General features: G+C 48.2%; 1 protein-coding gene across 1 annotated transcript in view; it reads left to right on the forward strand.

Annotated features, from left to right (window-relative positions):
• Window positions 1–705: 705 nt before the first annotated feature.
• The window catches only part of wnk1b (WNK lysine deficient protein kinase 1b), a 98,225-nt gene continuing 82,716 nt past the window's right edge, over window positions 706–16,214 (forward strand). Inside the window, 2 exon segments of the mRNA XM_064343396.1 lie at window positions 706–2,263; window positions 4,401–5,681. Coding sequence (XP_064199466.1) covers window positions 4,929–5,681 — 753 coding nt within the window. The 5' untranslated portion in view covers window positions 706–2,263; window positions 4,401–4,928.

The following is a 16,214-nucleotide window of genomic DNA, read 5'->3' on the forward strand; positions in this document are numbered from 1 at the left end:
TTTACATGCACGGGGCTATATTGTCACTGTATTAGAGTGGTATTAGAGGACTGTAGGCCATCGGTTTTTCTATGCTCTTTCTGCCGATTTAAAAAAAAATTATAATGTGAACAACAGGCCCATTATCAGTAAATGAAATACTAAACTCGTAACTATCAATTTTGATTGAAGAAATAATTCAACACAATATTGTATTCAAAACTGGATAACACACTAATCCCACGCATTGCATTTCAGCAGTGCATTTGATAACATAAAAATGTTGGAAGCAAATTAGCCCAGGTGAGAAAGCAAAACTAGTGTTTTCAATGTAACGTAGTCTATAACACAAACATCTTATGAACAACTAAAATCATAAGACCGGTGTCTTTTGTTCAAGAATGCTCAACACGTTCAAACGATTAAATTAAATTATGAACTTCTAAACCTGAAGAGTACATTGACCAATCAGAGACTAGTGCGTCGAACGTTCGTTTAAAATACTGTTGTCTCAAAGCCGGTGTCCGTTAAAGAGTTTTACGGTGTCGCGCGGGTTTTGATTATGAAACTTGGGAAATGTAGTATATTTCCATCGACCAAACCAGGAAGCTTTGTCCTCACGAATGAACGCTGGTGAGCTCATTCTGCTATTGCGCAGGCGCTGAAAGAGTTTCATCCTATCTGAAGCTGCGGGAGGGGGAGGCTCTGTCGGTTTAAGAGGTAAAGTCGCCATTTAGCTGATAGGACCGACGAGCCTTAGCAAGCATATGTAGATGGAGTTTAATCCAAAATAAAGAAATTAATCACAGCATTATGTTATGTTTTGAGGGAAGGCTTTAGGCTTGTTTTGCTTTTCGTGTAACTAGTTGTTTGAAAGATACTAGGAAGCTAGCTTGCTTTATGTTTGCGAACTAAATAGCGCAAACTAACGTTATCAGTGGTGGATGCAGGCAGCTGGCTAGTTAGCAAGCTATTGTGTGATACGTTGCTAAGTTTTTTTTTTTGAATGGCTCTTTATTAATATCTTGGTGGTGTTTTCTCCTTTGCGTCTGTTTATTTCCCCAGTCTCAGTGAGAAACCGGCACGACATCGCATTAGCTAGCTAGCCAGTGGTGTGTTCAGTAATAGATAGGCAGCTTGCCAGTGGTATCGGTGATGTGTTCGGAAGCCAGTTAGCTGGCTAGCTTATTCGTCAGCGAACTTAGCTTACTAATAAATCATTTAGCGATGCTATGGATACTGCAATTACGTGTAGCGTACTAGCTTAAGACGAAGATATTTGTAGAACACGTACAACCTGTTTTCTAAATCAATAATCGCTTTCATCACCACAGTAACGTTGGCTATTTGGTTTTTCTGACTAGCTAGTTAGGTCTTGACCGTGTGACAGTTTTGTACCGTCCGCAGTGAGGAGGGAGGCGGCTTCCCGGGCCTGTGTGTTTGATAAAGTCTGGCTTGCAGTAGCACTGTCAGTATTCAGTCGAGTCGGACACGCGTTCAGACGGCGCCACAACAAACGTTTCGGACTAGTGTGTCGATGGATAAAACAACGTGCCGGGCAAAAAATGACTTCGACTGATCGTTGTAGCTTTTAACCGCTTGCTGTAGCTACGTCTAAGGAGAAACTGCACACATGGAAACTCGGAACTGTCATTTTTGTCTGTTGTTAGGAAAACAAAGGACCTTCACGTTCTAATCTTGGTCTAGTCCGGACGAACTAAAAAAAGGGGTGAACCGCAGTGGATTTTGCTGTGCACTGTTCCTTGATGACCGTGAACTACAGTATAGTTTATGGCGAAAACTAAACGCAGAAGAAATTATCGAGGTCAACGCAACCGAAACATTAGTTGTAGCCGGACGGGACTAGACAACATCCCCCCATCTCTCTTCTGGCACTCCGGAGCCGAAGCTAACGAGAGTCAAAGGAGTAACATTGATTGGCTTGCTTGCTACACAGTTATTGTTTTACTGTAACGTAAACCATACTAAGTATTCAATCTTGAAGTGGCCTTTTCCAGCCGTGGTTTTAACTTACTAAAAATACACCCGTCAAACACTGTCGCTATGGAATGTATCGCATGCTAGCTAGCTACTTGCTAACGACGCGTGTGCTCGGATCTGCGGTCATCTCATTCTAGCTGATGTTAGTTCATCGTTTTGCACATTTTGGAAGACCAGTTGTGGCCATATATTGTGCATTTATTTTTGCTTGGAAATACCACTGCATTCCAGTTGCCTACAGACTAATCCGAAGTGAAGAAAAATGGCTGTGACGACAAGAAAGGTAATGCTGGCTAACTGAGTATGAAGAAAGCTGGATAGTTCAATGCTTAATACAAAGCCAATGAGTCACAAAAACTAGTTGGATAGTTAGTCAGAAAATTTTATTAACAGGGAAATGACCCGCTTCAGTTCAGTTGTCCAGCTCACTTGTTACTTTGGTAATACTTGCAGGTTGCTACCCCCTTACTACATTGGAAATTTAGCTAGCTTTCAGCTCTGCAGGCGACCAGGAGGAATGGGAGTCGATACTATTGTATTGCTTAAATAAGTGCTTATCGTCGTTATGGTGGTACTTTTTTTAATAGTTAGCTGAGGTACTCGACATGTTTTGCACTTTATCAGTATTTAACTGTGCGACTAATTAACTAGCTTGTTGGCTGGGTACTTATTTTCAAATGTTTTTCGGTAGCTGTTTAAATTATTTGTACTCTGTTTAGCTATCGTTGGCAAGATGTGCACAGTCGTCGGTTAATAACCAGCTGGCTAATCACCACAGGCATTAAAACGCTGCATTCTGAGCGTTTCAGATTTCATATGGAGTAGGCAACATTTGTTTTAGCGTCGGCTTGGACTGCTCCGCAACTGTCATCTTGCTTGCTGGGTTGATTTTAGTCTACACTGGTAAAGCACTGCGGGCACTAATCCGACTTAAATTTGGTATCTGAACTGCGGGCTAGGCCAGAGCTGTAGCCTCTGTGTCTGCTGATTTCTGCATGATTATGGCCCCAGCGGTAGCAGCAGGCTTCAAGAAACTTCCTTTCTAATGGAAGTGTAAAGTTAAACAATGTTGTAACTGGATTGAATATACGTTTTCTGTTAAATATGTCTGTATACGGGTCTGACTTGTTGTCCTGGTGGTTGGACAGCACAAGGCACACAGCTGTAACGATGGGCGTATTTAGAACGTGTAAATGCATCTCAGTAGTTGAAAACATCATGCATTTTGAATTCACCAGTGTTTTCGACGTATCTTTGAATATGGAAAGATCTTCTGATTTCTTTTTCCTTTATGGTGTCATTTGGAAATTAAATTTTGAAATTTGAAAATTGCATGCGCGCGGTGCTGAAATAGTACCAGCGTTTCTCTCAGAAGTGAAGTGCCTACAGCAGTCCGTGAGTGGGCTGGGCTCAGATGGCTTAGTAAAATACATTCGTTGACTTGCCTTTCGCTAATCTTTTTACTAATAATAGTAGACATAGTAATGTTTTACTATTATTAGTAGTAGCAGCAACAGCAGGAGCAGGTAGTAGTTAGGAGTATTTTCACATGATCTTTAAAGATGTTAGAGGATGGGGGAAATTAACCACTAACTCTTTGTTCCCCTCAGACAAACCATCTCCTGTAGGGCATGTTCATAAATATGTGGACATGATCTCAATGCACCAGAAATTCAATATGCATTTTAATTGAGACACTTTATTTGTGTTATAATTCCTGGCTTTATGGCAGAAGACCATTCAACCTATTTTATTATTTTCAAAAAGTGACAGGCATGCATATGAATTGTTGAAAATGCTGTGGCACTGTAACACAAACCTGGTCTCCAGGACATGAGTTGAACACTTGGGTTTATTTATTTATTTTTTTGATAAAGGTTATCAGGACGTTACGTTTTGAGTGCTTGCCTTTGCAGCGCTCATCTGGCTCTGCTTCTATTAACCAGCTACACACTCCTCCGTGCTTCTCTGAGCCTCAGACAGGGGTTGACAGGGGAAGTGTTTTCACTCCGTACGCGTATGCTGAAAGCCTGCTGGTACTGCAAAGTTTGAAGTGACTTCTGGAGCTTTCTGTGGGTTTCTGTGTCTTTGGTATGGACTGGTTTGAATGGCGGCGGTGGCGCTGGTCTTGGAGCTGGTGCAGTCCACCCTCATGCAGCAGAGCCGTGTAATTTGATCACCATTGAGGCACTTGCGCAGATAAGCCACCCGCGTCCCCGTGAGGATTATTGTTGGTTGATGAATTTTTGATCCGGGCGCCTGATTGCTGCCAGAGAATCGCTTCCAGGTCATTGAAGCTCATCCCTCGACCCCCCCCCCCTCTCCGGTGTCGCTGCCTGCCGGGCTGCTGAGATGCCCTGTGTAAGACGGGTGCAGAACAGCGCAATTAAACCCATTCTCTGTTTTTCTTTTCTTTTCAGTGATCCTGGACCTAGGTGCTGATTGTGCACCCCTGTCGCCCACATTGACGGACAGAAGACCAAGCTCCCCGCTCTTAACGGTTGTCTCTTTTGCTCAATGAATGTGCCGTGGTTACTGCAGGATGGATGGTGTGGATTTGACGGTCCTTGTGTGTCAGCATCAGCGCCTGCTATTCTGTGACTCTGTCTTGTTCTTTTCCATTTATAAAAGAACACCCCCTCTTCTGGGCCCGGACCCTGTGCGCTGTAAAAGCATTAACCATCAGTGACACACAGGTGGGGCTACCCCACAAACTCCTCAGAGTTCTTCAGAGAAATTTTTTTTCTCTTTTTTTTTTTGTTTTTGTTTTAATTTTATAGTTTTACTTTTGCGTCCCAGGAGTTTTTTTTTTGAAGAGGAGTTCAGCTCAAGGAACAGCGAAATTGAAAAGAGGAAAATTCGGTTGGCTGTAGTAATTTGCCGCTCTCCTTGTGTCTGTCTTCGTTTCTGCTGCTGCTCACGTTAACCCAAACGAGAAAGAAAGAAAGATGTCTGAAAACCCCAACAAGGTCGTGACCTTCCTGGCCCCTCCTCCCCCTCCCCCGAAAAACGGTAACGGTTCCAGCTCCGACTCGCTGGTTGCAGAGAAGCTGGGCGACGTCCGGCGGCGCCGCCACACCATGGACCGGGACCTGAAGACGGCCGAGCACCGCTTCTTCCGCCGCAGCGTCATCTGCGACTCCAACGCCACCGCCCTGGACCTGCCCAGCAAGGCCTGCATCCTCACCACCCCGCCCGACTGCGAGCCCGCCGTGGCCGCCGCCGGGCTCGGCTCCGCCCCCTGCCTGGCCTCCGAGCCCGACGCCGCGGGCGCCCAGGCGGTGGCCGAAGAGCCGGGGGGGCGGCGCGAAGCCGGGGCGGACGGCGCGGCGGAGGAGGCGAGCCCGGCGGGGCGGGACGCGCTCGACGGGGCGGAGGAGCGGTCCTCCTCGGCCCCTCCCGGGACGGCGGAGGAGGCGCGGAGCGAGCCGGGGCGAGGGCCCGAGGGCGAGGACGCCGAGGCGGAGAAGCGCGAGGAAGAGGAGAAGGGGGCCGCCAAGGCCCGGGCGGAGGCCGAGCAGCGGGAAGCCGAGAAGAAGGTCATCGACGACATCGAGGAGGTGGAGACCAAGGCCGTGGGCACCTCGCCCGACGGCCGCTTCTTAAAGTTCGACATCGAGATCGGCCGCGGCTCCTTCAAGACCGTGTACAAGGGCCTGGACACTGAGACGACGGTGGAGGTGGCGTGGTGTGAGCTGCAGGTAAGACCCGGCGTCGCCGTGGAGAAACCGCACGCTACCGTGTCCGTCCGTCCCGTGCCTGAACGACCCTTTTCAGGCTAAAGTCCAGTTGGCCGCGATGAAAATTCCTATTCAGCGAGTAACAGCTACGGAGTCTCTGGGTCGCCGTATACTGGGTCATTGTCTGAAATAATGAGATTATGTGCTCTGCCATTTGTCCTGTTTCCTAGTTTTGTATTACGGATTTGGTAAAGCAGGAGGTCATTAATGGATTAGCCCCGGGAGCAAATTAAGTAAAACTAATCAGCAAATGTACATTTGCGTCAGAAGACGTTTCCTTGGGCACAGAACATTTGCACAATATAAGTTTAATTCAGATTAATTTAAAATAAATAACAGCCCAAAATAAAGCTGTTGTAGTTGCATTAAGAGTTGACGGGGGTTTTTATTGCGTATTTTGTGATGCACCAAGAGGGAATGGACTTGTGTGGGTTGTGCTAGTGTGGCCAGAGGGCCCATCCCAGATGTTTGAGGAATGGTGGGTAGATTTGTGTAATTGCAGATGTCCAGTACCAGCACGTACTGATTTGTTTGTTGTCGTTCCATAACCGTTGGTCTCCTAGTTTCATGGAATAAGAGTGTGGAAAGCTGACCAGTGGGTGTAAACTGGGACTGCTGTGTGTATCCCTTGGTCATTAGAAATGAGTTTGTAAGGAAGATTTTGAAAGGTCAGACCTCTTTTGGCTTTGTGGATTGGGTGGGAATGGATGAGAAGGCCTCCTGAGGGGAAAAAAAAAAAGAAAAAAACATCAGATGTTTACTTACAAGTATAACTGCAGGGGTTGTCAGTGCAAATTGAACTCGTTTATCTCATTACTGATCAGACCACCGGAACAGAGTTGTCTTTTCCTCCCACCCTCCTCCCATCCCTTGCATCACAAGATTCTTCTGAAAGTCATAAGAGCTAAACTCATTGGCTTTTTTTTTTTTGGAGAGTTGTGTAATTTGTTTTTACTGCAGATCACACTTGAGAGAGTATTGCTGTTGCATGACCAGTAGGTTTCTCCTTTCCACAAGCCCCCCCCCCATGTAGGCTCTCCTCAGGATTGGCCGAGTGGGTCTTAATGGCAGTATTTCTCGCGGGGCCTTTTGCCTTGTTTGAATAGGGACCTTCCCCCTTTGCAGTATTCCCTGCTGGTGCCCAGTCTCCAGGTGATTCTTCAGAGGATTGCTGGCTAGTTAGTGTTAGGCCTGACACCTTTGGAGTCTTTGCTTTGCCAACTAATATGGCAGGCGTTAAAAGATATCAGTTCAAATGGAAAATGACTGTTTCTGAAATTATTGGGGAATTTTAGGGGAAAGTTGTAATGATTGTGTCCTGTATTTAGAAGAGTTGCCTTCTTGGTAAATGACGTATAATTTACTAAGAAGGCAATTCTTCCAACGCAGGACAGTTAGTGGCTATTGAAAGTACTGTTAAAGTCGTGATGGAAAAACATGTTGGATTATGTGCTGTAGAATCTACTTTTGTTTTTATATTTTTAGTATGTTGTTTTAATTAAGAAATGACATGCATTCAGATTCTCCCAAATTGCTGCTCATTTATGTGAAATCACTACCTAAGAAATATATGGGCCCTACTGTAACATGCAGCAGCCAATGGGCTCCTACAAGATGACACTAGAATATCTAGAAATAAAGTATGTGAGGTTATGTTCTGAGTTACGTAATACAGGGCAGGGCTGCCCAACCCTGTTCCTGGGGATTCACCGTCCCGTAGGTTTTGATTTCATTCCTGATTTGGCACACCTGATTCAACTAATTTGCAGCTTAAGATCTCTCGCTGTTGAATGTGCTTTGTCAGTGCTGGAGTGAAAACCTACAGGACCGTAGACCTCCAGGAACAGGGCTGGGCTGCCTTGGTGTAGGGGTGTCTGTGGATGTAAAGGGAAAGCACTTCAGATTCCCCAGGAGCGGAGGGAAGCCTCTGCTTTACAGGCCCTGTTGAGGGAATCCGCCTGCGGAGCCTCGGGTGGCTTGGTGCCGTCGGTAGCAACAGGAGCCCAAGGACTCTAAGCACTGAGGGGCATCTGGAACTGTTCTGGGGTGGTTCGAGGAGGTGGGGGTGGGGAGGGTGGAGGTGGGGGAGGGGAACATTCCAGGAGACAGGATGAGAAGATGAGGGACGTGCGAGACCCCAGGTCACGAGTCTCTGTAGGGGGAGCGAGAGGTCCCAGCTCGGAGGGGGGAGGGGGGAGGGGGGTTGATAGAGGGAGGTGGGGGGTTGGCTGTTAGCCGTTAGCAGCAAGCGGAGGGGGTGCAGAATGTGGAGGGCTGTCTGTCCTGCCTCAACTGTCCTTGAGGAACTTTGGTAGTTTGGCCCGTGAGCTGGAGCAGGCGGGCTTCTTTAATTGGTCTCTGTTTTCAGGGGAGGGAGGGCTTAATCTGGTCAGTGGTGTTTATAGGAAAATACAAGGATCAGGAGCACTAATCTATGAGGGAGAAAGCCAGTTTTGCAATGGAGTGGAGGATTTGTGCTTGAATGCCGTTCATTCATGTCTGTAGAAGGGAATTTGTTTTTTTCTCTCAGCAGATGGTCCATTATCATTTTTATTCATGGAATCATTTCCCCAATCTTGCAATCTGGTTATAACTCTGCTTTTTAAAAGATTTACGAAATAAATTCTGCTAAATTTTGCACCAGAAATAGATTAGTGGCTATACGGGTTCTCTCTTTGTTAGTTTCAGGTCAAATTATTTGCTATTTAAATGCATTCCTCATCCATTCAAACTTATTTTTGTTTAATTCTCTTTATGCAAGACACAAGGGTATATGCATGTCTTAGAAGTTGACGTCAGCCTGCATATTTTTCACAGTTGATTATTTTTTTAATGGAGACTTTTCTGGGGGTTGGCTTGCTGAATTCAGTGATGATTTATGAACGCTGTCTTTTCCCGTCTGGTGTCTTTATTTCGTTTGACCACGCGGACGCTGACTGTTTATCCGTCTCCAGTTGGGGTCGGGGCATTGATTATTTTGAATGGGGGGGCAGCAGGGGGGGCATGTGGGCGCTTTATTCAGAATTATGCTTACAGTACTGAAAGGGAGAAGTGGTCCTCGTGACTGCTGCTTTCTCAACCCATGGCAGGAACTTGAAAAAGCAATTTAGCTGAATCATTACTTTAAATACCTATTCCAGTTCCGGGGTTGAGTTGGCGAGCGGCAGGAGGAATGCGTTCTCTGAAAGCGCGCCGGCGGTGGCCAGCGTGCGGTCCTCCCTGCGCGCTGTCGCACAGCTGTCCCTTTAACTGCACGCATGGCTCCGGAGGGTGACATCACGGTCTTTAAAGGCCCGCGCCTCTGTGCCCCTCTCGCTCCCTGGCACTGGTGAAGGGGGGCAGGGGGGGGGGGCAGCGAGCGGATTTTTACTGTTGCCGTGAGACAGCAGAAAGCAGAGACAAAGCAGCGTTTTCACTGGAATGGGCCGAATGGGGCCTGTGTGCAGCAGCAGCGCCTGACCTGCGCTTTACAGAGGAGATTCTTTTACTGTGTTAGCCTTCCCAGCAGATATCACGGCCGCCCCCGCCTCATCCCCGCCCCGCCCCCGGTGACGGGTTTCCGTTGGGCTCGCCGAGCCTCTCTGACCTTGCGTGTGTCAGGCTGCTGTAATGGTGTCACGCGGTGAAACTACAAGCTGGTTATCACAGACGCTCCACTTAAACTTGGCACACCTTCCAGCTTCCACTTTGTATAGGACCCATGCCAGAGGAAGACCAGTCTGCTGCAGAAGGAGGAAGGCCCCTACGCACAAATGCGCGCCGATGTTTTATTACTCAACGTCGTCGTTGGATTAGAGAGGGAGAAATGTTGTAAATGAAAATGTGTCTGTTTTTTTCACTACCCCCGTTTGTGTTGTGAGTCGCGTGGCGACAGCGGCGTTTTGTGCGGAGCGGAGCCTCTCTGCCGGCGGGTCTGGCGGGGCACAGGAGGATGTGGTCACGTGCGAGTAACGCAGAGGATGTGCACACGGGAGGAAGGAGCCCCGTCCCGTGGATGGGAGCCATCGCCATTTCCCCTTTAATTGTTGAGCTTCTCCGCAGTCAGGCGGGGATGAAGACCGCGCTGGAGAAAGAGCGCTTCCTTCATTTGTGCGTGGTCGCGGGCCTTCCTCTTCCAGCGCGCGTCTGCGCGCCAGCACGTTAGCACGTTAGCGCGCCTGGACGCCGTCAGGGATGGAAATTTACTCTGACACATTGTGTGACACGCGGCTGGCGGTTGGTTATTTTGGGTTTTGCATTTTATCGTCCTGACGCCGGTGCCGAATCAGGCCTGTTTTTTTTTTTTTTTTTTTTTTTTGTTCCTTCACAAATGAGGTGCTTTGAACATTCAGAAAGCATAATTTGATCTTTAAATAATAAGTAGCTGTGCAAATGATGGCAGGGAGGATTTGAATCCTGGGGTTTGGGTGGTGGGGGGGGGTGTTGGGTGAATCTGAATCCCTGGCTGTAATACTGTGGCGTTTTCTTTCTGTGTTGTGTGATGTCACCAAACGCATGTGCCTGAGTTGCCCCCCCATGGTGGAGTTTTTTTCCCCCTTAGTTCCTTTATAACCCATATCCAGTCTACTTTTAACACTGCCGGCTATATTTATCCTCAGAATGACTTTGAACTGTCATAAAAAATGAAATATAAATCTGATTTCAGTGGCATCCCAGTTTAATGCATGCAGCCTCTATTTTCAAAGGAATTTTCAAAAATGGAATTAAATGGTTTTGCTTTGCAACCATGTAATCTCATTGACATTTAAATGGGTTGACATTTTCTTGTGGATCTACAAATTGATTGACACAAATCTAATATACACAACATGAACAAATCGCCTAGTTCTTGGTTGTCTATAACAAAACCCAAGCAGTAGAAGCAGTAGGAAGGTAGTTATGCTTAAATTTCATGATGCTGTGGGTACTCCACATTTAAAGCATCGGTCCATTTGGGTCTTGTTGTGGGGAAAAGGCTTTAGGATTGTTTCAGAGAAGGGCATCAAGACTAGCTCTTGGCTAGAAAGAGATTCATTTGAAGACTTTGTGGTGGGCTGATTTATTGTCATTGTTTCTTTTGGTGTTTTTATTTGAATTAAATCAGGTAATTAACTTTTGTAGTGCACATATTAAAAACTAGCTCTAAAAGATTCTGAAAGACATGTACTTCTCAGTTCTAATTTTGAAAAAGTGGAAGTGTTTCTGGGTCAGATTGGCTTGGTAAATTGTTTCCATGGCATTATATGTCACCAGCTGAGTTTTTAGTTTTAGGAAGCAGATAAAACTGAAAGTGCTTTATATTTCAGCAAGAATATTCATGTGGTTAAGGGGACCAGATAATGTTTTCTGAAGTGTTTTTCTTATTTTTTATTAATTTTTAAGTGGGGAAGCTGTAGGGAAAGTTCTTAGCTGGTGCTCGCAAACTTGCCACAAGATAATCTCTTTCACAAAACTGATTTTGATTAGTAACATAAATTGTGATTTTAGAAAAAGAATACTGAATAAATGTGGAGACTGGAATTGGATAGTTTGCATTTTTTCATTTAAGTTCTCGCACCTTTAACCACTGAACATGTGTATCTGTATGTGGAGCCCGGTACAGAGTCTATCCCCTGTATCACAATGGTGTGCTGAAGAGTTCACCTCTGCAGAGAGAGGGAGGCGGGCCAAGCTGAGAGCTGCGGCCAGGCCCACAGACTGTTCCTGGAAAATTCTAATGGCACGGAGCGCATTTGCAATTGAATAATGTGCATGATTGGACGCGTTCTGCGGTGTAACCCTTTGAGGGGGACCGTATGAGTGGTTTCGGGAGGCGGGGGCTTCTGGATGGGAAACGACTGTGCAGACCTTTTCCTATCCCCCCCCCAACCCCCAGCTCTCTGAACGCTTGTGCCAAATGCTTAGCGGATAACGTAAAACAGGGAAAGGCCTCTAAGTCTCAGTTGTAATCTCCAGTAGATTTCCATGCCTGTCTGTGAAACTCAGCAAGCCGGCCTGCCAAGGCTTGTTCCCCTCCTCCTCCTTCTGCTCCTCCTCCTCTTGTGAGACGGTGATCTACAGCATGTGATGAAGTGTGCTATAATTCCACAGAATTTCCTTAGGGTCAAGACTGCTGCTTATGAAGAAAAGCTCTCGCTCGCTCGCTCGCTCTCTCTCGCTCTCGCTCTCTCTCTCTCTCGCTCGCTCTCGCTCTCTCTCGCTCTCGCTCTCTCTCTCTCTCGCTCGCTCTCGCTCTCTCTCTCTCTCACTCTCTTGCTTGCTCTTGCTCTCTCTCTCTTGCTCTCTCTCTCGCTCTCTCTCGCTCTCTTGCTCGCGCCCGCTCGCTCGCTCTCTCTCTCTCTTGCTCTCATGCTCACTCTCTCTCTCTCGCTCGCTCTCTCGCTCACTCTCTTAGTCTCTCGCTCTCTCTCGCCTTCTGTCTCTCTTCTCTTTGTCTCTCTCTCGTTCGCTCTCTCACACGCACTCTGTCACCCTTACTGTTTCTCCACCCCGCCCCCTCCACCCCCACCCACCCTGCCTGAGTCTGTGCTCAGGTAGCTGAAATAGGATAAAGGTCGTGATTGAGAGGGGTTGGAAGGCAGTAAATTCCTCGGGTGGCCTGGCCCCCGTGGCCAGCCCTGCTGTAAGAGCGTAAAGCCCACAGCGGCTCCGTCCTCCGCTCCGCTCGCTCTCCGCTCACCGCCTCTCGCCATCTATTATTTTAATCATTTCCCTTTGTTTCCGCTGATTATAATCTCATGTTCCTGTTGCAGCTTTTGTTCTCCAGATCAAGAGCGTTTCTGATTCAAATGGATAGAAAAAAATTGAGTTTCGTGAAACTGTGGAATGTTGCTTAAATGATGTAATGACATTCCAGATTGGTACAAAAGGAGCAGCTTTGCTGGACAGATTGCTATCGCTGCATACAAAACGAAGTTGTACTCCAGTTTCCTAAATTAACTTTATTTAAAATGCACATGGTAACAGTGTAGCATCATATCGCCTTAACAAAATGATATTGAATGAAATAGTTCCCCATGCAGCAGTGTGTGCTGTGTTTGCATGTACATTATAGGCATTTAGCTGCTGCTGTTATCCAGAGCAGCTTGCCATTGGTGACGAGGCACTATTTAACTTTAACTTCATCCTCCCTGATCTGAGCTGGTGAGCTGCTTCAGCAGAGCCAGTGTGTGTGGAAGCCCAGGCTTTATTTCACATCTGTGCTTAGCTGTTGCTTGAAGGAAAGCAGCGTGGAACCGCCCTAATAAGCATGAGCATGCCCCAGCCCCGCCCCCCGAACTCTCCAACCCCCGCCCCCACAGTCCTCACACCCCCCTCCTTCCCTCCCCCGCCCCCGCACCCGTGCCCCCCCCGCCCCCACCCCCAGTCCTGGCCGGCAGAACTGCAACCCGATCCCTGTGAGCGCCGCAGACCTGCCGGTGACGGACGTGTAGTGCAGCCGATGCCGAGCGCGTGCACACGGTCCCCCGGCCCCGAGGCGGGGGGAAAGGCCTGCCATTGGTCAGTCGACCTGTCCGTTATTCCTCGTCCCATCCGGGCTCCCTGCCCATTCCGGAGCCTCACGTGACTCCTCCCCCGCTCTGGTTCAGGCCCGTTTCTGATTTTCTGCGCTTGGCGCGGCGCCAGGGGCTGATGGGGAAGCGTAGCCGTCTCCGGCGCGCTGGGCCGCGTGCCCTTCGACTGTCAGCGCCAGCGAAGCCACATATGAGCCTCTAAGGCTGCAGTGTCTGCGCTTCCATTGTGCTGCTGCTTGCACGCGCATATTTTCAAATCGCACAAGTCACAGTTCACAGAGGTTGAATCTTGGAAGGTTGGGCAGGACTGCTGTCTGCAGTGCTGGCAGTGTGGAAACAGCCTCCAGATGCATGCAGTCGCAGCGCAGGATTGTATTGTTTGATGTTCTTATTGTAATGTATCTATGTGAATCTCACCCGGCTGCATTTCTGCACCTCCTGCAAAGGGTGCTATGCAGAACGGAAACCCAGAGGGGTGAGTTTAGGTGTGCACACCACAGAGGAGAGGACAGGAACTGCTGCAGTATGTGAATGGGGGCTGCACCGGGCCAGTCATCCCTAATGTGGAGTGGGGAGTGGGGGGGCTTTCTGTTTGCCCTCCCACATTCCTCAGATTCCTGTGGCAGGACGTCAGTCCGTAGTGTGAGGGGGTAGCGCTCTGCTGGGACAAAAAAAAGGGCAGCAGAGTTGCCACTCCAGACTCTTTTGTTCTTCCCGGTCCCTCCAATGGGAGGCAGCACAGTCACTGTGCGTTTCTCCACTCAGACTAATGAAGGTGCTCCAGACCTGCTGGCTGGCAGTTCACTGATGTGCTTCTGGTGAATTGATTTTTTAACCTCAGCAGACGGGCCCTGGGCTCAGGCAAACGGCTGCAGCTACCGAGAACAGGCGGGAGCGCATTTACCCTGCCGTTATTATTCGTGCGTTCGAACGCTAACTCGGCAAAGAATTCCGTTTTCTGCAGAGCGTGGCTGGGGTCGAACCGAATGCGGTTTTCGAGCTTAACGAGATCTGAAGTGGAAACAAAGACCAGCGTTTACCATAAGGGGAGAGCGTGCGCGAGCTGCGCTCATCTCTGAGATATCTGCGGCCTTGTTTTCTCTTCTCTAGCTGCCTGCTTTTGATTGGTTAATGCGTTTCTCCTTTTTTCGAAGGCATTTACACCTCACGCACCGGACATGCGCGTTCCCTAACTGTCACCTCCCGTTGACCGAGGGTGGAAAGCTCCACTCCACGTGCAGATATAAATCAAGTCGCATGATGCCTGTGAAATTGGAGCGCGCCAGGATATGGGGGAGTCTGGGCTTCGTATCAGGCCCTGAGAAAGTGCTTTGATCAGAGCAGTATGAACATAAAGCCTGCGCATAGACAGAATGTATGAACAGAAAGCATGGCTGGAACTCGGGGAATTTAACTATGTTTGTTGCCTTAACTCCAGGTAACATTGTAAGTATATGTTGGCCTTGTGGGGTGAAGGGGGAGGCAGAATAACTGCTGGAGCAGGAAGAGCTTTTGTACCGGAGTGCTTGGTCTGAGTGGAATGTTTCCTGAACATCACTCCATCCCAGTATTTATTTCCTCCTGTGTGAATAGCTTTGCAGATGAAGCACGTGAACTCCTCTGCACTGTCCTAAGCCAGTGAGTTTCCCCAGTACAGACCCACAGCTTGGTCCCGGCCTGTCCTACTGTCGAGGGCTGCAGTGACCGAACCGTTTAGGACCTGAGAGGGCTGTTTTGAGTTAAATATCCGGTCACAATCACTCAGTCACAGGTGGACTCGCACACACTCATGCACAAGCACACACACACGGGTACACACGCACCCACACACACACGCACACGTATAAGCGCTCAAACTCTTTGTCATACATTCCCTCCCCTGAAACTAGGTGGCTTTGCTGGGTGCTGCTGTCAGAGGCTGTTACATCACTTTGAGTTTTGTGTTACCCCCCGACAAGGGGTAAAAGTAGGGCGCCTGCTTTACTGGAAACCGAGGAAGTTCGAGCGGTAAATAAGTAAAGAGGAACAGACGGACAGCTAAATTAGCCGTACAAATTTTAATCATATGAACTGCAGTTTGCGAGGCTGTTACCAGAAAGGAAGTCGTTTTTGTCAGCGGGTTCACTCAGAAGCACGCAGCAGCCGTTACTGGCGATGTGCTGTTGAGGAGCCTCCTTCAGTTTTTCTGCCATTGTCTGAAGGAACAACGGCCGCCCGTGCCAGGAGCGCGTCGGTAGGAGGCCCTGGCCGGTTGTTCCTCTGCACGATTGGCTGGGCAGAGACAGTCTGCGCTTTCGGGGCCCTATAAATAGCAGGACCTCGTCTGGCAGGGCTGTCCTGCTGCACGGTCAGAAGTGGAGCAGACTAGCTGCAGCTCATAATGACTTGGGTCCCGCAGAAACTTCGGCAGGACACAGCGTACCTGTGAGCGGGACACAGCGTACCTGTGACGGCAGTGCCACCCTGCCACCTGCTAATTAAGGTGACCTAGCGTCCCAGTATATATTTTTTCTAAATCTCCCCTAAAAAAAGTTCCCTGAACAGAAGTATGTAGGACATGCCTTTCGGTTGGCATTCTCCTGCCCTAGCTCAGTGCCCTGTAGCAGGTGTGTTTGAGATTTCATTGAGATTGAGAAACCCGCATTTGCCATCTTTTCGGTATTTAGCTTTTTTGAAGCCGTCCCTCCTTGCTGCTCACAGAATTATATTGACCGGTAGCAGTAGTGTGCTTTGACTGCTTTGGAGAGAGAGTGGCACTTTGGCCTTGGATCGGAAGTGATGGTTTTAAAACTGGGATTTGCGTTTTCTGTGTTTTGGCTATTTAAAGATGAATGTGTTCTTTCCAGACCTGGGTCAAATACGTATTTGTTTTGGATTCAAATACTTTTCTACGCTTTACTGGTCTTGTCTGGTGTATTGGAACCAATGAAATGCTTTCAAAAAGTGCAAACCCCACATTCTGGTCATATTGGCAGGCTCAATTACACCAGGCAAGATCAAT

This window comes from Anguilla rostrata, chromosome 7, assembly GCF_018555375.3.
Source record: "Anguilla rostrata isolate EN2019 chromosome 7, ASM1855537v3, whole genome shotgun sequence".
NCBI classification, from domain to species: Eukaryota; Metazoa; Chordata; class Actinopteri; order Anguilliformes; family Anguillidae; genus Anguilla; species Anguilla rostrata.